This window comes from Boleophthalmus pectinirostris, unplaced genomic scaffold (assembly GCF_026225935.1).
Source record: "Boleophthalmus pectinirostris isolate CB_2022bp ecotype Guang Dong unplaced genomic scaffold, ASM2622593v1 HiC_scaffold_8, whole genome shotgun sequence".
Lineage (NCBI taxonomy): Eukaryota > Metazoa > Chordata > Actinopteri > Gobiiformes > Gobiidae > Boleophthalmus > Boleophthalmus pectinirostris.
Genome location: NW_026571515.1, coordinates 18795233 through 18816817, shown reverse-complemented (window position 1 = coordinate 18816817; position 21585 = coordinate 18795233). Strand labels below are relative to the sequence as shown.

The window sequence follows — 21585 nt, the reverse complement described above, 5'->3', positions numbered from 1 at the left end:
AGCCTGCACATTTAGAATGAATTCTTCTCTCACTCTGTTACACATCTCGACTGGACTAAAGGCAAAAGTTGGTTGTTAACTTGACTGCTTTAATTACAGCTTCATGACATCACAAGGTGGAACAGACCATTTTGAGCTTTGGAGCTATAAACAGACCAATAATACAGTCAAAAATGTGTGAATGAATCCATAAACAAGTCCAGGTATGTTTTTGATTAACAGCATTATTACTTAAAGCTCACAGGAGTCCATTTTGTGTAATGTAGGATCTTTAATGCAGTGATAACTTAGAAAGCAACTGCAAAATAATTGTAACATAGATCATAGTTAAATAGTATTCATTTGTTTAAAATATGGAAACATGGGTGTCATTTAGAGACAGCACCCATCTGCTTTCAGAATTGATTTAACCAAATTAGCGTCTTTTTCCCACAATGCACAAATTGAACATTACGGAAATATAATCATTGCTTTATGCTTACCAGAAGCTCCGACAGTGGAGGAAGAAGTACTCAATTTTGTTATGTAAGTAAAGTACAGATACCAGAGAAAAAAAAAAAAAAACTCAAGTAAAAGTAACACATGAAAAATCTTAAGTAAATCATTAAGTACAGAAGCTGTCATTAAAGAGTAAAAAGTAAAAGTATTTTGCAACATTTTGAGATCTAATAAAGCTTCAAATTTTGTGATTTTGATGGATTTTTTTCAACAGAAAAAATTGAAATAATCATGTTTTTAGAAGTTTTTATTTGTATATTTTTGTTTGTTCAAACTACAAATGTATCAAAAATAAACTATTCAGATTTTTCATCAAATCTCAGACAAAAAAATAAAAAAAAACTACTTTTACTTTTCAATTCCTGTTCAAAAATGTAATGTAATAAGTATCAATACCTGCTCTCAAATATAGTGAAGTAAAAGTTTAAAAAATACAGTATATCCACTTTAAAATGTACTTAACTAAAGTACAGATACCTAAAATGTATACTTAAGTACTCTTTTTACTTTGTTCCACCTATGATGTAGTAATCACATGTAGTAATTTTGATGAATTTTCTTCAACAGAAAGAGTTAAATTAATAGTTTTTAGCTGCAAATGTGTCAAAAATAAACTCCTCAGACCTTTAAGTAGATCTCAGACTATCATAAAAAAAAAAGATAAATAAATAAAAAATTGTAATGTAGAAAGTACAGGCTTGCAAATGTAGTAAAGTAAAAGCAAAAAATACAGTATATCCACTTTAAAATGTACTTAACTAAAGTACAGATACCTAAAATGTATGCTTAAGTACATTATTTACTACTTTTACTTCTTTCCACCTGTGATCTCCAACCATGCCAGATCTAAAAGCAAGTCCACCAACCATTTCAAGTGGGCCACATCTCTAATATATTTTTTTAGAGTTATGGATAGGTATCACTGTTTTGAGCCATAGTAAAGTTTTTGAGATTGAAATAAGAGAATTGAAAGTTCCCTTGTACGGGTCTCTATGCCTTGAGCAGCCGGTCTGGGGGGACATGGCGCTTAGATGTGACAGCTCCGATGTAGATTTGATGTTGTTAAAGGCGGATGTCGGATTTGTGTGACAGTTTCTCCTGTTGTGGCTGTGAAGGCTGAGATTGGCGGCTCCGACGTGACAGAATGCGAGCAGCTGGGCCTTTGTTGAAATCACGACGCCTCACTTGAGAAATATTCACGGGGAATGATGGGGTGGTAATGGACTGTAATGATGAATTCCTGTAAAATCTGATGTATCTGTTAATGTTGGATCGGTTTGTGAAATTGATTGAGTGAAGTTATAGAAGAACCATGTTGGGCAATTTATTCATGTTGGCGGATTTTATAGACATTTGTAATAGGGTACTAAAGATGGCCTTTATGTGCATGATCCTTTCAGTTACTACAGAAATGGTAGCGACTACTTTTACATACCATTTAAAAAGTATAGCTCTGATCCCAACAACCTCCAGCTAAGATAGTACTGACCAAGACTAGCCCAAGACCAAGAGATGGGTCCCCACTACACTGACAGGTTTACCCAGAGGACACTGAAAAAAGGGTCAAAGAGGGCACATTTACCTGGGGCTGGACAGTATTTTTATTTATTTAATTAATAGGGACAGTGCATATTAATGAACATCTACAACACTGCAGTCTAAATATGACAGATTATAACAAAAATGCTAATTTCCATCTGTAGTCCCTATTCAGGTGACACCACAAATTCAACAGAAAAAAACAAACAATACAAGTGACAGATATACACTAAAAGTGTCCACAAGAACTTAGTGCCTCTGACTGAGACACACTTTGTCCAAATGTGGTGTGGGACCTCACTGTTCCCCCGCGCTGTGGCCCTAGTTCCCATCGTACTGACTGTCTTTACTTTAATAAAATCCTGTAACGCAGGGGGGCCAAGTCCATACAGAACTTTGAATATAAAACATCCATATTTAAAATCAACACAATTATTAAAATTAAGCAAGTTGTGCTTGTCTAAAATAGTGCACTGGTGAACTGAAAATGGTTTCTTGTTCAGTATTTTTACAGCTTTTTAAAAAAATGATTTGACTAGTTTGAGTGTTGTGCCAGCAGCAAGTGACCATGTGGTTCTGCAATACTCTATATGAGACAGAATCATGGAGTGTAAAAACATTTGTGCCTCATATAGGGTCATAAAGAATCGTTCCTGTCTAAAATTCACTAAGTTAAAATTAATGTCAGTGTCAGGTCCAACGTAGATCACTGGCTGTCATTCTTGCCTCACAGCGAGGAGTTTCCAGGTTGAACAGTGTGGAGTTTGTCTGGATGGGTTTTCCACTTGGCACTACAGACTACACAAGATCTGGAAATCGGCCCCCTGGCATTGCACTGCAGTCCCCACTGTCCAACCTTACAGAAGGGGTATTATGCAAAATGGACAAAAGCATACATAGAATTTGAATTTATTCATGGAAAGCCCCATGAGAGATCGACTTGTGCTGACGATCATGGTCTGCTGTCCGGATTTATTCACATTTTGCACAATTTCAGGCACAAATTGGAGTTTATCCTTGAACAGCGCGCTAAGTAAAGCCAACACATAACTGTTCGGGTTCCCCTTCTCAGCGACCAAGAACGTAGACATTATATTTCTGACTATGGAAATATAATTCTCTATTCTGTATTCTCTAAGCTTTCAGTTTTGTCTTGCAGAATTTTATTCTCTTTGCAGAGAAGTTCGTTTGCGGTCTCCAGATCCCAAATACGGCTCTCCATGTGGTTCAACTCATCCAAAATGCTAACTTTCTTATTACATTTGGTCAATTCGGTCTTCAGTCCATCAATTTGTGGTTGCAGTTTATCCATCGCTGCATTCATTTCTTCTCTTATTGTGTTCTGGATTAATGCAGACTCTGTGTTAACAACTTTATCTGTCATGTCAGTCTCAGTCACCTGTTCAGCATGTGCAGTTTCACTTAGCTTTGTTTGCGACCATGTTTCCTTCAAAGGTCGCCGCAAATCGTCACTCAGATCCAGTCCACTTTCTTTCTGGGTCTCTGCTAATTAGAATAAAGTACTAGTTTTAGATTTTTCCACAGTTTTCACAGTTAGTCTGGGATTGGCATTCGCTCGAGCTGCTCAGCCTTGATGCACGCTCAGCTACAACTTCACAAACCTGATGCGATGCACGCTTATTGTGTTGTGATGACATTATGAAGGGGAGTGGGGAGACATTTTCAACTAGAAAAGGTAAAATGATGAACAGGGATATAACAATAACCGAAATATTGTGATATTGTATCATCAAAGTTCTCCCAATAATATCGTGGACCATCACAATATATCGAGTTATGGTGCAGCAAAAAAGACAGAGGCAACTACATAGACCATGATCCTTTGCTCCATTTCATTGTAGACTACAAGAAGAAATAACAGTTCTAACCACTTTTAAGTTTAAGGCTACATTCAGACTGCAGCCTGAAGTGACCCAAATCCGATTTTTTGGCCCCTATGTGGCATGTATCTGATCTTTTAATGACAGTCTGAACGACACAGATCAGATTTTTTTCAAATGCGTCCCAGGCCACTTCGATATGTGATCCTGAAACCGATACATATCCGATCTTTTGACATGCGACTTCAGTCTGAACGGCCAAAGCGCATTCATCCGACCTACACGTTATCAACAAGCAACAAACATCACTATTCTGAGCTGAAGTAGGTGAAAATTGTTAATGAACTCTGTGTCACTGAAGCGAAGCACATCGCCACTCACCACTCTTGGCTACATCTCCGCATCCACACGTTCCTTTCAACGGAACCTTGCTGCCACTGTCCCACAAAACGCCACAACCAAAAACCTCGTCCTTCTCCTTCTCAATCTCCTCCTTAAAACAAGTAAGTTGTACATGTTCTGGCTTTGGTACGAGAGGAACTTTAAAATCTCCAGGTGCTCAAATGCTCCTGTCCATGTTTAGGCAACTTCCGTAAACACAGAGCACACTCGCTGCGGTTGACGTCGTCGTGTCCTCCAGTGAGCATGCGGGACACTTTTGGGCCGTTTACTGTTCACACTGGAGATCACATACAAGTCGCATTTAATTGGAAATGTGAATGACCTTGCAAAAACATCAAATTTCACAAAAAAAATCCAAATTGAGCGTTAAGCCCTGCAGTTTGAACATAGTCTAAATTCTTTGGATTGTCTTGTCAAGTCATTTTAAGAGGAAAAAGTAGCATATTAACAGTTTTGTTAGCCTCCACAAAATATCGCAATAAATATCGTACCTTGAGATGTATATTGTGAAAATATCATACGGAGAGATTTGGATATTGTTACATCCTTAATCGTGAGCCTCCCCACCATATCGTGAGCGTTCCCATGATATCGCAATAAATATCATACCGTGAGGTTCATACCATGACGATATCGTATCGTGAGACTTGGAAATCATTACACCCCTAATGATGAATGTGTTGTTTATAGTTAATACCTCTTAAAACCTTATAGAGCCATAAAGTCAGCAACCAGGACAGCTATACTGGGTATTGTCTCACTAAGGAAAGTTAAAATTATAAGTTCAGCTAACATATCTGTGGGTGTGAGGAATAAACCCAGACTACATAAATATACATTTCTACTTAAACACATGATAAGACGCTTGCTTTAGTGTTTAGTGTGCTGGAGACTCCACACTTCTGAACAGGCGCGTTATAAACCATATTCATTGGTTTAACTCTCCTCCTCTTTCCTCTCCTCCTCCTCCTCCTCTGTGGTAATCCCTCCTCTTCACGCTGCTTGTCTTTTCTTTGTGAACTCCTTTAGTCGTCTGAGGCTCAGCAGCTCGGCCCCGCTTTAGACTTGAGATGTTCCTGTTAATTCAATCATTCATTTGCTTCAGATTAATTAGCACGGCGCTGCCTTTAAGACCGGCCCGTGGATAATCTGATTAAGAGCTGCTGCGGACAGATGGAGACAGCCAGGGCAATGCGTTTGAAGTCCACCATGAAGAGGAAGAGGAAGGAGAGGAGGAAGTAGAGGAAGGAGAGGAGGAAGAAAAAAGGAGAAGGAAGAAGATAGGCTCTGAGGACAGGGAGGTAGAGGACGTAGATGAGGGAGAGGAGAGAGAGGAGGAAGAGAAGGGCAATGAAGAAGAGGAGGGAGTGGAGGTAGAAGAAGAGCAAGGAGAAGAGGAAGAAAAGAGGAGGAGGAAGAAAGGGGGTGTGAAGAAAAGGAGGTAGAGGAAGTCGATGAGGGAGAGGAAGGAGACGAGAGAAAGGAGGGAAAGGAGGAGAGCGAAGAGGAAAGAGACGAGGAAGAAAGAGGAGGGAGTGGAGGTAGAAGAAGAGGAAGGAGAAGAGGAAGAGGAAGAAGAGGGGGTATGAGGAAAAGGAGGTAGATGAAGTAGGAGGGAGGAGGAAGAGGAGCGAGAGGAGGAAGAGGAGAGTGAGGACAGGGAGGTAGAGGAAGTAGATGAGGAAGAAAAAGGAGGGGAATGAAGAAGAAGAGGGAAGGAAGAGGAAAGAGGGGAGAAAGAAAGAGGAAGGAGTGGAGGAAGAGAAGAAGAAGAGTAAGAAGAGGGGGTGTGAGGAAAAGGAGGTAGAGGAAGTAGATGAGGGAGAGGAAAGAGAAAAGAGAGGAATGAAGAAGAGGAGAGAAAGGAGGAAAAGGAGGGAGGTGTAAGAGCTGAGAGAAAAGGAAAAGGAGGGAGAGGAGGAAGAGGGGTGGGTGGAAAAAGAGGTAAAGGAAGTAGATGAGGGAGAGGAAAGAGAGGAGGAAAAGAAGGGAGAGGAGGAAAGGGTGGGGTGAGGACAGGGAGGTAGAGGAAGTAGATGAGGAAGAAAAAGGAGTGGAGCAAAAGGAGGGGAATGAAGATGAGAAGGGAATGAAGAGGAAGAGGAAAAAGAGGAGGAAGTGGAGGTAGAGGAAGAAAAGAGGAGGAGGAAGAAGAGGGGATGTGAGGAAAAGGACATAAAAGAAGTAGATGAGGAAGAGGAGGGAGAAGAGAGAGGAAGAAAAGGAGGGAGAGGAGGAAGATGAGGGAAAGAAGAAGATGAGGAAAGAAAGGAGGAAGAGGAGGGAGGAGTAAAAAGAGGAAAAGGAGGTAAAGGAAGGAGAGGAGGGAGAGAAAAAAGAAAGTGTGAGGCTGATGTGAAACTGGCAGTTGCTTGGAATTTTTCAAATAACCTCTAATTTATTCATACCAAAAAAAAAAATAATAATAATAATTAATTAATTAATTTAAAAATTACACTTTTTTTTTTTTTTTTTTTTTTTTTGTAATTTTAAGTAAGTAAGTAAGTAAGTAAAAGTAAAACTACTACATACAGGAGGAACCAGCAGAATCTACTACTATTACTTTGCATTGCTTATAAATGAGTAAATTAGGTTTTCTCTTTCAAAATCTATGATATTAGTTTAATTTAAGATAATTTATTTCAGTACTATCCTGTTGTATATATCCCAGGGTAATGAGACTGTGAGAGTAGTATAGGTTAAGTGTTTTGCCTAAGGACACAAAGGCAGTGTGTCCTTATCTGTAAATCTAATCTCATAATATAATAATTAAATGGTAATGCAATCTACACCTTTGAGTCTGCAAGAAAGTGATACAAAATTGCAAAAAGCTGAACAAATCTCTTCAAATCTTCGTTATAATGAAATTCAAATTAATTATAAGAACAAGTAGAATCCTCCTTGTTCGTACTTTGTTAACACGCTGTGCTCCGCTCTGCCCCTCCCTCTGCTCCCTTTCATCTCAGCTGTTTTTACAATATTTACACACATACAAAATTACCCATTCATTTTACAATTTTAATGACTTTTCCCACAGTGGAGTCAAGGGGAATATTGTATTTTTTATTTTTTAAGAGGAAGAGAAAGGAGAGAAGGGAGGTTAAAATGAGGTAGAGTTGGAAAAGGAAAGAGAAGCGGAAGAGGAGGAAGATTCAAATGATCAAATCCCCATTGGCATTAGAAGACATAACCTGTTGAATTACTTTCTCTAATATAGCCGTAGGTGGCATGGTGCGTTTGTGTTTATCGGGAAAAAGCAGTTCTCTTCTGGTCCTGGCAGCGGCAGACTTGGGGTGGTTAAGATTCATGTACGCTGCTGCTCCAATTCTCAGACATAATACAACTTTTGATTACTTTGTATAGACTTCTCCCAAAAAGTTGTGAATTTAAAAAAAGCAATCCGATTTTTATTTTTGCCTTTCAAAAATGTATTTTAGAATTAAAGGTCCTATATAGGAATTTCAATTAAGAACGAAAAACAATAAAATGGGAAAACAGTTTGTCATTTCATTATTCTTTCTTTCTTCTTCATTATTAACAAACAACAGATTTTGACCTCAATTTCCAATATTTAATTTAAAGTTTTCAAGTAACACCAATCAAAAAACGGTCTAGGGAACTATTTTAATTCTGATATTTGATTCTCTCTGGTTTATTTGCCCCAGAAGTTCTGCTGCTAGATGGACTTATTTGAAAAATCGTTGCAATTTTGTGGACAAACAAGTCCTTTTCTTTTATAGCGACACGTTTACTTTCGCATCTTAGAAAGTCATTGTTGAACTCCATGACGACAAACAGGAAGCTATTACTCTCCTTTGTTCAGTTGACTCTATAGAATTATAATAAAAAATAGTTGTTATTATAGATCCGTGGGCGACACTGCAGCAGGACATCCAGGAGCAAATAAACTAGAGAGAATAAAATATCAAAATTAAAATAGGCACCAAGACTTTAAATTAAACTTGAAATTAAATATTAGAAATAGAGGTTGAAATCAGTTTTTTGTTTGACACTATAACAAACTGTTTTCCCATTTGATTGTTTCGTTCTTAATTGAAATTCAGAAGAACAAATGGTACACGGACTTATATTACACCAAACAGAGTCTTGTGAGTTTTGTTATAATGCTGTTACCTCCTCAAAAACAAACCAGGAGTTGTGTTTTGTTTGATTCACACATGTTTGAGTGACTCTACTATTAGTCTGTCTACATCTCCAATGCTCCAAATACTCTGCTCCACCTTGTGATGTCATCTAGTGGTTGTTTTCAAGTAAACAACCACCTTTTACCTTTAGTTCAGCCGAGATTGGCAATTCCAGGGCCGAAATGATCCAAATAAAAGGTGTATAGAGGTTAAAAACACAGTGAAGTACTTTCTGTATTACCACATGACATCACAAGGTGGCACAAAGTGTTTTCAGTTTAAGAGAAGAACTTGTGGTTTAAAGATGTGACTGAAACAAAACACAGCTCTAGTATGTTTGTAATAATCAATCCAAACACCTTTTTCAGAACGTGAAACCCACCAATCTTACTATTGCACTTTTATATTGATACTTTGCAGAGACATCATGCTGGAGGTGTTTTACATGTATGTCTATGGTTCAATATTCAGGAGTTGCTATGATGACAAAATGCACACATTAGCAAATCCTGTCAAATAAGGCTGAAGATGCTTCTGCTGTAGTTTCAACTATGTCAGCTCTTTTTGGTCAAATTGCGTTTAGATTGTGTTCAGATTAAAGTCTATCAAAGCCTCAGACAGAGCAGTGCTTACAGTTAGCATCACACCCCCTTCTAAATTATCAGTGGCTTTTTTCTGACCTTACCCCTCTCTCTGTGTCCTCCAGCTCACCTGTACAAGTGCCGCGCCCTCCGGGACAGCTGTGGCATGTGTCTGAAGGCCGACCCCAGGTTCGAGTGCGGCTGGTGCGTTCAGGATAAGAAGTGCTCCCTCAGACAGGAGTGCACCAGCGGAGGCAACTCCCACTTGCCCCTCACCCTGTCCGAGCCTGGCTGGATGCATCCTTCCTCTGGGAACAGCCGCTGCACTCACCCCAAGATCACCAAGGTAAGAGAAAAGTTTGTGTTTTATTATATTAGAGAAGTTTAGAAGTGTTGGTGGTGGAATATTACCACTGAGAGTTTATTATGCACTCTGTAATAGAGCTCAATTTTGTTAACCACTTCAAGAAACTGTGCAGGCTGCAAAGTTTGTGAATACAGATTTATAGAGCATTTAAGATGTAAATGATATAACAATATTGTACGCCTGGTTGTGTCTCACCAACAAAAAAAGAGAGAAAAAAAAAAAAGCTCAATTTCTTTAATGGTTCACCTAAAAAATGGCCAGTATTCTGGATTTATTTATTGTCTCTTAAAGCTACCATCTGTAATTAGATTGGCTGACATGCCCGTGTTGTATTGTGACACTTCATCACTAGATGGTATAAGCTTATAGCCTGATTCATCCACCGGTTTCACTTTGTGGAAACCGTCTGACCTCGCAGCATTAGAATTTGTTCACTCGACAGTAGTCAGGTACTTTTTTTAGTTAACCAATTCCTGGTATTTGCTTGTGACGTATGTAATGTGCCGCTAACGCGGTGAACTGGTATATTAAGCTTTTGCCAAATCCCGTAGGAAGAAGAACAATAATGTTTTTCCCCTTGATAAAATTCACCAAACATTTTCTTTATTCCGGCTTCTCGATCACGTTTTCTTTCCCATTCTCGATCTCAGGAATCATTGCCAACACAAAATGTATGACTCTTTGCGGATTGGCTGGTGCCCGGACTTGCACTAAAGGTGTTCTTGCAAACCGTCTAGTGTATTCCGATTTCCGACATAGCTGGAGACAAATGAAATTGAGCGGAGGCACTAACAGCAGCAGCCTGGTTAATAAGTTTTGGCCTGACAAAAGAAGAGCACAGAGCACAGGTGAGGCTGAACAAAGGCCAGATGAGATGAGAGGGGAACAGGTTTCACATCTGCCAAAATGGTGAAAAAAATAAAAAAATAAACTTAAACAGATGGTAGCTTTAAATAGAGATTAAAACCACAGAAACTGTCTAGAAAAGATAGTTAAATATAATAATTTCACTGACAAAAATAAGAGAGTTGTTTTAAAATTTTAACTCTGACAATGGAGCTCAACAGTGACTGCCCACCTCCCGGTTCTGGAACAAAAAAAATAAAAAAATTAAAAGTTTGAAAGCTTGAACAGAAAGCTTGCTCGGGGCTAATCAGCTATGTGGTAACTAATGACCACAAGACCTATAATTTTATTTGAAATCTGCTTCTGAAATGTTAGAAACCGCTAAGTTATTAAAGCATTTTTCAGATTCTTGCATTTTAAACATGCTTTTTGGGTTTAAAACTACTGCGTTATGGATATTAGTTAGCATGGAGCTGCCTCTGAACTCTTAATAATTAAATGTTTCAAAGAGTCACTGTTGAGCTCCATTGTTAATATAAGAAAAGTGTTTCCAATGTGAATGATGCCTTTGAAAACTATCCAACAATCAAAATGAAAAGCAAGTTCATTGGCCTTGTGAGTATTTAAAGGTGCATTGTGTAACTTTTGGAAATGTTATTGCCTTGTCTGGAATGTTTCACAGTGTGGTATTTAACCTTTCTGTCATCATGGAGACAAAACCAGACCAAGTTACAGGTCAGATCTGTGGAGAGGCGACCCGTTCACAGTCAGAATGCCTGTTTTTCGAAGTATTTTTGAACTATAAAACCACCTGTAATTGAATAAGTGTAAGGTTGAGCTGTTTAATGTCATACTGTGTAACATTCCAGGTAGGGCAATGACATATCAACATAGCAAACAAACAAGCAGGTGATGGACCCTCCACTCGAAAAGTTACATAATGCACCTTTAACACACAAAAGGCGTAGAGCAAGAGTCTTCAACCTGTAGCTCTCCACCCTTTTCCAAGTAGCTTGCCAAGGGATTTTGGAATTAAGCTGAATAACAAAAATAACATACCTATTACTTTTGCAAATTAGGGATGTAACGATATCCAAATCTGTCAGTACAATTTTATCACGATACGCATCTCACGGTACGATATTTATAGTGATATTTTGAAGAGGCTAATATAATTGTAGATAGGACACTTTATTGCTTTTAAAATATCTTTAAGATATTAAGATAGACATGATTTTGGTGTGAATTATTTCCATCATAATCCCAAGAATTCAAGTAAAAAACCTATTTCTTCATGTTGTCTGCACTGAGGTGAATCATGGGATATGTAGTTCCTGATGTTTATAAGCTGTTGCTGCTATAAACGCATGAATTTAAGCAAAGGAACTTGTAATTTGATATATTGTGACAGCTCATGATATTATTGTGAGACTTTTGACGATAAGATATCACAATATTTCGGTTATTGTTTCATCCCTATTGAGGCCCAACTTTGTGCACTAATAAATGGACAATGATTTAGGTTTTATAGGCATTTAACTCTACCCCAAGGCTTGCCCTCTTTCTTATAATCGTCTAAATTTCTTGTGGCTGTTAAGATGAGTTTCTCTCTGGCATTTTTGTTTTGTACAAGTAGCTCACTGGAAGAAAAAGGTTGGAGACCCCTGGTGTAGAGTGTTTCTAACCTGAATGATGGCTTTGAAAGCTACCTAGCAGTCAAAAGGAAAAGCTAGTGTATTGGCCTTGTGAGTATTTAAATGTTTACACCAAACACAGAGGCCACACCACCGAAGAAAACAAAACTACAAAGCTCAAACTTCCCAAAACCATTAGATCCCCCTGGCTCCTCTGCCTGTGGAGCATACACTATTGAACTCCAGGCGCACATTGCATCAACAAATCTTCATTTTTCAGCACACAAACCTTCGAATAAACTAAATACATTCTTCTAATCACCAATTCTCCATTTTTCAACATCACCCGCAAAGAGAGGCAGCGGCTGGCCTCCCCCGTCCTCCCGATATGAGTGGGGTGTACTTTGAAGCCTGCCCGGTCACCTGTGGAGATGCTGGGGCTGCCTGTGCTTGATAGGGCCTTGCATCACTCCTCTTTGGTCCCCGAAAAGACTGTATACGTGTCCCGCACTTGTAATGAGCACAGCACCTTTTAATGCGCCACTATTAAAGGAGCGGTGCACAGGGACCTTGAGTCTGCCCTTGGCACAGACATATTCTTATTACTCACAGTTACATCAAACTGTGCACGCGAACACAGGAGGAGAGGCTGTTTGGTTAGGTTTTGTTTTTTTTTTGTTTTAAATATTGAGTTTGGAAGGAACACGGGGTCAGTACAGGTCAGGCTTTTCAGCTATCTGTAATATGGCGCAATTTTGAGGACATTTGGCCATTCAAAAGATTTTATATTTTAGATTTGAATGGTTAATAGTTATGGCGACAGTCCTAGATTAGATTGTGTTCATGTTATAGAACTTGATGGCGTCATATTTTCAGATTTACTGTTTTGGGATGAAATAACCAAACTGAAAATTCACAATTGTTTAACCTTTTCATTGTTTGTCACAAATTAACTCCACAGACTTGCTTTATTAATCTTAAGGCTTAAAGTCCTTTCAGATGACAACAATCTTGTCTTGATGTTGAACAATGGGACCATTTGCTGAAGCCATATCAAAAACAAACAAGCAAACACAAAATTCCACTTTGGTTTATTTGTGCTGTGAGAGAAGAGACTGACATTGGAGCAGTTTTTGTTTAGAGTGGATAGTCCCAATAATCAGATATTTTAAACATAACCCTGAGCATTAAAACAGCAGCTCAGTTTTAAACTATGGGCACAATAAAACGTTGAAGAATTCCCTGAATGGTACAGAGAGGGACAAAGTCAGTACAACACAAAGCATTGAATCAAATAAAGTGATTGTATTGTATTGTAACACTAGTATTTTTAAAATAATATACCCTGTGGCGACAGGTCGAGTGTGGTAGTGTGTTCATCCACTGATCTGAAGGTAGTTCTAGGATTTTTTTGAAACAGGGGCCATTAAGGGACCACATGTTACATTCAGGGGCCAAGTAGAGGGTACATCCAAGCACACAAATGATTAATTCAGTACAGTGCAAATACAAGCATAGACAGTAAAAACAAAGCCCTCCACAGGTCTGTTTCTTCTCCCATTAAGTTGTATTGACGCAATAGGTCTACTGCCACCAAGAGTTTGTTTGTGAAACTGCATTAGTGACCATTGAATTCTATGGTTATTCTTCTCGCCAGTTGATTGACACTGATCTTCAGGGGGCCAATCAGATTAGAGGCGGGGCCAGGGCCTCCGTGGCCCCTCCCCAAGAACTGCCCCTGAAAGGTTGACATTTCAAATTCTGCTTTCATACACATCATTGGTTGAGCTGTCAGATCCACTGACCCACAGATTGGCGGTGCAATTCCAGCACCTACAGATGAATGCTGTTGTTGTGTCCTTGGGCAAGACACTTAACCCTCCTTGCTGCTAGTGTCTGTGTACACTTGTGCATGAATGTGTGTGTGGATGGGTGAGTGGTTTCTTGCTTTAAAGTGCTTTGAGTGCCTTGAAAGTGGAAAAGTGCTGTAGAAGATGTGGTATTTCATATGTGTTGATCTGTTTCAATTCTTGATCTTTTCATGTCATTTTAAGTCTTCCCTAAGTGTTGTTTATAAAGAAGTTGATTCATACTCATGACAATACATTTTCCTAAACATATTTACTTCAAAACTAAACTTAAAATAAAACACATGTAAAAGTTGAGCACTGATACAAAGTCAGCTGTTTTCAATTTGAAACTTTAAAACTACACATATAGTGTTACATTCATAATTCCCCGTCTCATGAGACATTTACTATTTTCAGATTCAACTCCTAATACTTCAACATCATACTTTCTGAAATACCAATACATCATTTGCAAGTCTGTCCGAATATGTTTATGTTTTTATTGGAGCATCGACCATGTGATTAGAAAGTCCACACTTTTGATTGGACCGAATGGAAAATTAATGTAAACCATATGGTAAAAAGTGAGCATTCCCATTACAGACATCACTCCATTAAAACATATTTGACTATAGATTATTTGATTAAGCCTCAACTTTCCACACATTTCAATCACTTTTGTTTTGAAACAGAACTCTGACCTCATGTAAGTTCCCATAATTCCTTACTGTGCTGCTCCATGTGCTTTTACTTACCCCGATAATCACAGTAGGCACCGGCAGACCACGGGAGCGGCCCTGGGAGTTGGATGTGGTTGCCGTGGCATCAGAGAGACCACACTGCCACAGAAGTACACTGGGGTACTTCATCTCCATTAGGACCAGGCTGTGAGGTATTCAAGGCCCAAGCAAAAAAGTAGAAATAATCCAGTTTACTTCAAAGTGTCTCCAGTAATGAACTTGAAATTAGAACCACAATGATGTTATGCACTTCCTTTGTTAGACGACTGTAATGGGATGGCATTGTCTGATTATGGAGCCACACAGTCCAACTCTGAAAATAATGTTTTACAGCTAGTGATCCTGATAAATCTGAGCAAAACAATACCATAGCATATATTTCAGTGATTAAGGGAGAGTTATTCTAAAGTGTTCAATTCAATACATTTTTAAAGGTCATATTATGCAAAATTGACTCTTGTGAGCTTTAAGCCATATTATAATATTGTTACCTCCTCAAAAACATACCAGGAGTTGTGTTTTGTTTCATTCAGATTGTGGCGTAATTTGCCCTGAGTTGCCTCTCTGTCTTGCTGAAGGTGTATTACGAATGTGAATGTGGGTGGATAATTTAAGTTTGTTTATTTCCTACAAGGAGGACTCAAATATACATTGAGCAATATTGTATTTAATGCAGCTTTGCGTACATTTGTTTCCGTTGTACACAAACAAAACTTAAAACCAAATGGCTAATTTGCATAAACTATAAGCTCTGAAAAAACAGCTCGCTCCTTGTGCGCTGATGCGGTCAGCTTCTGTCGGACTAAAGGACACGACTTACTCCGTGAGGGTCCTGACTAGACAAGTAGACGTAATGCTCTGACAATCCATCAAGTGGTGCAGCTTCGTAGGTTACCAAAGTCGTAATAAAACATTTTGAGAGCTTTGTACCACATAAAATTGGTTTGACATCAGTAAGCACAGCCAGAATTAATACATAAGGCGTACTGTAAATTTTTGAGAAAATTTAAGGATTTTAAGTGCACTTTATAGTCCAAAAACTACGGTAACTCTTTATTATTGGTCTGTTTCCAAAGCTCAAAACGCACTGTTCCACCTTGTGATGTCATGAAGCAGTGGTCTTCAAGTTAACAGCTACCTTTTACCTTTTGTTCAGTAGAGATTGGCAATTCTAGGTCTGAAATTATCCAAATGATTGTAGTGAACGTTTAGGGAGTTTAAAAACACAGTGGAGCACTTCCTGTATTACCACATGGCATTTTAAGGTGGAACAGAGTGTTATCTCTTTAAGAAAATAACTGGGCTGGTTGTTAACCTTGTGTGAATCAAACAAAACACAACTCCATTTACGTTTAGACGAAGAAACAACATTATAACATAGATCAGAATACAGCGTAAAATGGGCCCTTTGAATTTGTAATGTGTATTTGTGGAGTGGGCTGTTGACATGATGTTTGAGTGTTAACTGTGAGGTAATCTATCGAAAATACATTGTGATTCTACATAGCCCACTTCTATTAAATATAAATGCAACACAGGGGATAAAAAAAACTGCGTGAAATCTCATTCAAATAACTGCTTTATTGTTATGCATTATCAGCAATCATAACAAATGCTTCTGGTTGGAAACATTAATCTTGTCAAAATATACGACATGAGCTACTTACTTGTGCAGTCCAGTAAAATAAACGAGTAAAAATGCAATCATCGTAATGTAGCGTAATAGCACATTTTGCATCACAGGAATGGAAACAAGCAGGCCAGATTTACCGTTCAGATCTGTGGAGAGTGAGTATAATAATAATAATGAACACTGTGAAATAAGTACTAGACAGAGAGGTTTAATGTCACGCTGTTAAACATTTCAAGCAAACCAAGAAAATCTCCACAGAGAAGAGCAAATGACAGATTCCCAGCATAAAAGTTACGTAACACGGCTTTAAATTGAGTTAGTGTTTCTGTTCACCCAGGGGAAGAAGCTGTTCTTTTAGGCTACTGTAAATGTAATAATGTACACAAATCTTATATTGTTTAGGCATGGCTTATAGCTGGTGTTAGGTCCTGGCTCCACTTCTGCTCCTCGAGGATCATTTTACAGCAAAACAGCCCAGTGCGGTTAGAAAGCTACCATTATTATAACTTAATTTTCTCCTTTACTGTGAAGAATGCCTGGTATCCGTGTTTGGTCTCCGCTGCGCTGTTCCATGGTTTGGATTTTCCACTGTCTCCACAATCTTCACTCTGCCACAAAAACCACACAGTCAAAGAAGTATTGGTAATATCTGCCCTCCCAGCAAAAGCCAGGAAATAAGCGACGATAGTAAAGCTGCATAAGGACATAATTACATATTTTTGGAGTTATTGGTCAGGGTTGAAAGATGATGTGTTTTTGTGAGTCTGGGGTTTGAAGGATTGGGCCCATTTTGAAGATTTTTTGTTGGTTTCGTAAAACTGTAAATATTTGAAATGTTATGGTGGGTTGCGGTCAGAAATACTCCTTTATATTTTCAGGTTGCGAGTCTAGATTCAGTAAAAAATCCAGCGTGATGCAACAACTTTGTTAAGATTGTCTAGTTGAAGGATAAATAGGGGAATTCAGGGAACTTAACAAGACATGAAGAAAACAGACTAGTCCCACACATAAAGGTCTTCGAGCTCTGGGAATCAGACGTGGAAATTTCTGGCCTGGAGGCAAGAGTTCAACTTTCATGATGCATAGTTTTATTGTTAATTCCTACCAGAAGAAAAAATATGAAATAAAATAAGCAGTATAGCAAGTGATATCGTGCTAAAGGGACTTAAAAATAATACGACATTTGAAGAATTCATATAAAATAAATCTGCAAATTCAGGTGGATTATCTAACTTTTCTGGTGGAGGGTGTTTGCAAGCAGATGCTATTGCTATGACTGGAATGTTCCGCAGTATTGCTTTAAATGGTTTTATACTATAGCCATAGACACAAGAAAGTGATTCCACTAGCCCAAGTTACAGATCACATACATGGAGAGGCGACCCTGCTAAGTGTTAAAATGTATGTGTTTCGCTGTATTTTTAGTTTTAATTCATTTTAATATTTAACAAAACAAAGAACAGAAAAAAGACAAAAACAAATCCCTCCCACCTCACCTCTCCACAAACACAACACAAACTCCATCAAAATGTTCAAGAAAGTCATCCATATCAACTCAAAGTGCCGTTGTCTTCTCTTCACAGAGTGCAGGATGTGATTAGGGGTGTGGAAAAATATTGAAATATCGATAAATCGTATAGTTTAATGTGATGATACAGTATCGATATCGTGGGCTGCTGTATCGATATATTGCCAAGAGTTTTTTTTGGTATATTTTACTCAATTATTTTGTTATAACACTACAGTTTTGTTGCATTTTTAGAGGAAGGAAATCCATTTATGCGACACATTTGACATTTTCACCATTTTGATGATTAAAATGGGTGTGTTTGATTTTAACTTTGCACAAGAAGTGGTTTAAGAAAGACTTTTATCACAGCCATCATTTAGCCATTTTTTAAAAATTTAACTGTATCGAATCGATTTGAAATATATCGTCTCAAATCGTATCGAATTGAAAGCTAACTGGATGAGATACGTATTGTATCGTACCCTGTGTATCGTATCGGCAACTTCTTAAACGGACAGTTCGGAATTTTGGACATAGGGCCTCATTTCCTAGTGAGCCAGAGTGTTGAATGTGTCTTACCCACTCCACTGTGCAACTGAAGCAAAAACAATTATTATGCCAGACTATTGATGTATGGGGCAGCAGCAGCTCAGTTGGTAGAGCATTCGCCCACTGATCTGAAGGTTGGTGGTTCGAATCCATCGAATCTTGACATAAACATCACAGGTTGAGCGGTCAGATCCACTGACCCACAGGTTGATGAATGCTGTCGTTGTGTCCTTGGGCAAGACACTTAACCCACCTTGCCCACAGCGTCTGCGTACACTGGTGTGTGAATGTGTGTGTGAATGGGTGAGTGGTTCCTTGTTGTAAAGCGCTTTGAGTGCCTCGAAGGTGGAAAAGCGCTATAGACAAATGTGACCATGTAAATATCTGTGTTGATAGAATAATGTTTGAAATAAAACTAACCTTGCATCACATGTTGAGGGACTATTTGCTCATATACTGCCAAACCTTTTATCAGGAGGTACAACTCGCTGCTGCTCAAACATAAATCCTTCAAATGCAAGGTTGCTTTTACTTCTAAAATTATTCTATCAGACATTTACATCGACAGTCTGGCGTAATAATAGATTTGCTTCAGGTGTTTTGTGGAGTGGGTAAGACTGTTTCTTAGGCTCACTATGGTCATTGACATGCTCTAGCCTAGCACCAGCGACCTCTTTTTTAAAAAGTGTCTCCACTCGTCTCCAACACTCTCGCTCACTAGGAAATGAGGCCCCAGGTCCAAAATTGATACCCACCCTTACTTGTGATTGAATAAATACAAGATTAATGTAGTACTGTGGAACAAGCCAAGCAAAGGAATAACATCTCCATGGAGACAAGCAGATGACAGAAACCCCCCTCAGAAGAGTTACACAGAACACCATTAACAAACACCAACCAAATCAAAGCTCTCAGTTCCCTCACATTCACAACAGACCTGCAGCTACAGTATTGACATTGCGCTATTGTTACTGGAGTGAATGAAGCCACACAATGTTATATCTATGAGCTTTTCCACCAGAGACGCTCCATGCTACTCGTACACCCTGATCATGTATGCAGCGTGGTGCTTTTAATTGCGCTCCCTTGCTCCCCGCGATGATTCTGTTAATCCCCTGCACCAGCCTGAACCCTCCCCCACCCCTCCGGCTCTTCTGCCTCTCTGTTTGTCTCTGCTACTGTTTACGCCCTGCGGAGGTCTACACTGCAAAAAGTAATGTTATCTGAGTAAGTTCCAGTTACTCAAATTAACATGTAACTTTTCTAGTCTCAGCGGAGCTTGGTTTGTTCCACATTATGGCATTCAAGTTCTCCATTTTCCATGTATTACTGTAGATTACTGGTATTTGGCTCAAAATACCTCAGAAAATCATGTATTATTATTATTAATGTGAGCGGGGTTGCCTCTCTGCAGATCTTACCTGTAACATGGCGTATTTACATCACCTATTTGAGATAAATATGTTTAATGCCATACAGTGCGATATTCCAAACAAAGCAATAACAATTCCATGTTACACAGTGCACCTTTAAGATATATTGTATTAATCAGACTATAAGGTGCACTTAAAATCCTACATTTTCTCAAAAATTGACAGTGCGCTTTATGTATTAATTCTGGTTGTACTTACTGACCTCAAGCCGATTTTATGTGGTACATGGCGCTCAAAAATCTGTCTGTATTTTAAGTGCAAAGTGTTGTTGTTTTTCTTACCTTTCAGTATAACTAGGTGCAGTTTCCTATTTCAACTACAAAAAGACTTGTTCCATTGGTAGATAATTTTATTTCATGTTTTTATTTCAAGTCATTTGAATTTGCCAAGATTTTAGTTTTTGTAGTGTATGCGTTTTTCTCTGCAGGATGTCCGTTGTGCATATCACGCCCCGAAGCATTATGGGTAGTGTAGTTGTAGCCGTGGTCAGTCTTTACCAGGCTTTTGTGTTCCTGTGCTGAGGCGATTCTGGCGCCGGAGGTCCCAACATGAGTCAGCTTCCAAACAGCTTTATCCCAAGCCAGAACTCTCCCCTCCGGTTAGAGCGGGCCCAGCTCTGTGAGGCCTGGAATCTCCTCATACAACCACTGCTGGCTCTGGAAGTGTGCTAACTGCAGGCAAGCGTGACTGTTGGATTTGCGGAGATTTCTGGCGAATCACTAATCGTTTCAGTGAGTTATGATTTTATTAGAACAACCTGAAAAATTAGGTCACAAAAAATCAGGCCTTAGCGCTGATACGCTTTGGTCCCCGTGAATCAATTTACAAAAAATAAATAAATAAATAATCTCTCGGGAATTTCTGCTTGACCAAAAATGCACCCGCCAATGCACATTCCAGATCACCAATCCCTCATTACCATTAGTCGTGCATCTTGATTCTGTCATTTCTAATAAACACACTGCTTGAAAATCTCTCCTCTAGTCTAGTCTGCTGTGCAGCTAGATAGCCAAGCCATAAAGTCAGGATAATGCACTGTTAGCATGCTAGTTGTTGTTAGCAGATGTGCTACAGCAATACTTTTAAGACGGCAAACAGTGCCTTTAATATTAAACTCAAAATGCATGTGTAGCTAAATATTTTTTACATTTTGAATAACTTTGTTTTTAAATTTTGCTATTAACATTTATTACTATGTATTAAGGTTCCACTTTGTAGCTGTTGTGTAGAGGACATAATTAGCGTGACACACCTTGCTGTACATGTGTCCCATAGACTATAATAAAATCTAAAAGGTGAACCCAAGATGGCGTCGTATTGTTTTCAGTGGCCTGTGCTCATTGATGCATGAGCCCAAAAAAGATTTTATTTTCCACATTTACTTCCTCAATACGGGCAAGCTCCTTCCACGCTTGCGATGTAGGTAACATGCATGACATGGAGCGTTTGGACCAATCAAAGCAAGAGCTGCTAGAGCAGAGCTAGTGCGGGCTCAGAGCGGGGCTAGGCCAAGTCTTACAAAGCTAAGTGAACTTTAAGGATTTAAAATGTTTAAAAAGTTTATGTTGTGAAAATAGAAAAGAATCCTTACAAAATCCAACCTTTGTGAAAGTTATCGATGGCCTGTCAGCTGAACATGGGCAGTCTGAATTCCCCCAAAATGCTTTGTGCTTCTATGGGAGAATTCTTCCTGAGCCCAAGCTTCTGGGAGCTGTGGTACCTGGAGCGGCCACTAGTTGGTCTCGAGCTGGGACAGCAGGGGAATGCCTTATCCAGTGTTTATTATAGATCCATGATATGCACAGCTGCCTCAGGCTGCAGGGGAGTTGTGTTCCACTGTTTCCCTTAAAATTTAAGATAGCACTTGTATTAGCATTGATGGTCTTTAAAATGTTATTGAATTATTAAGCTTAGTTAACAAACATGCCTCTATATTAAATTAATAATTATTATTGGCTTGTTTTTAGTGCCAGTGTTGATTTTTATTTATTTTTTTCCCCTTTGTGAAGACCAATGC

General features: G+C 38.8%; 1 protein-coding gene across 1 annotated transcript in view; it reads left to right on the top strand.

The window, feature by feature from the left end:
• The window catches only part of plxna1a (plexin A1a), a 519677-nt gene that overhangs the window by 398204 nt on the left and 99888 nt on the right, over nucleotides 1-21585 (top strand). The window contains exon 13 of the mRNA XM_055165879.1: nucleotides 9132-9352. Within this exon, the coding sequence (XP_055021854.1) occupies nucleotides 9132-9352 (221 nt within the window). The remainder of the gene's footprint in view (nucleotides 1-9131; nucleotides 9353-21585) is intronic.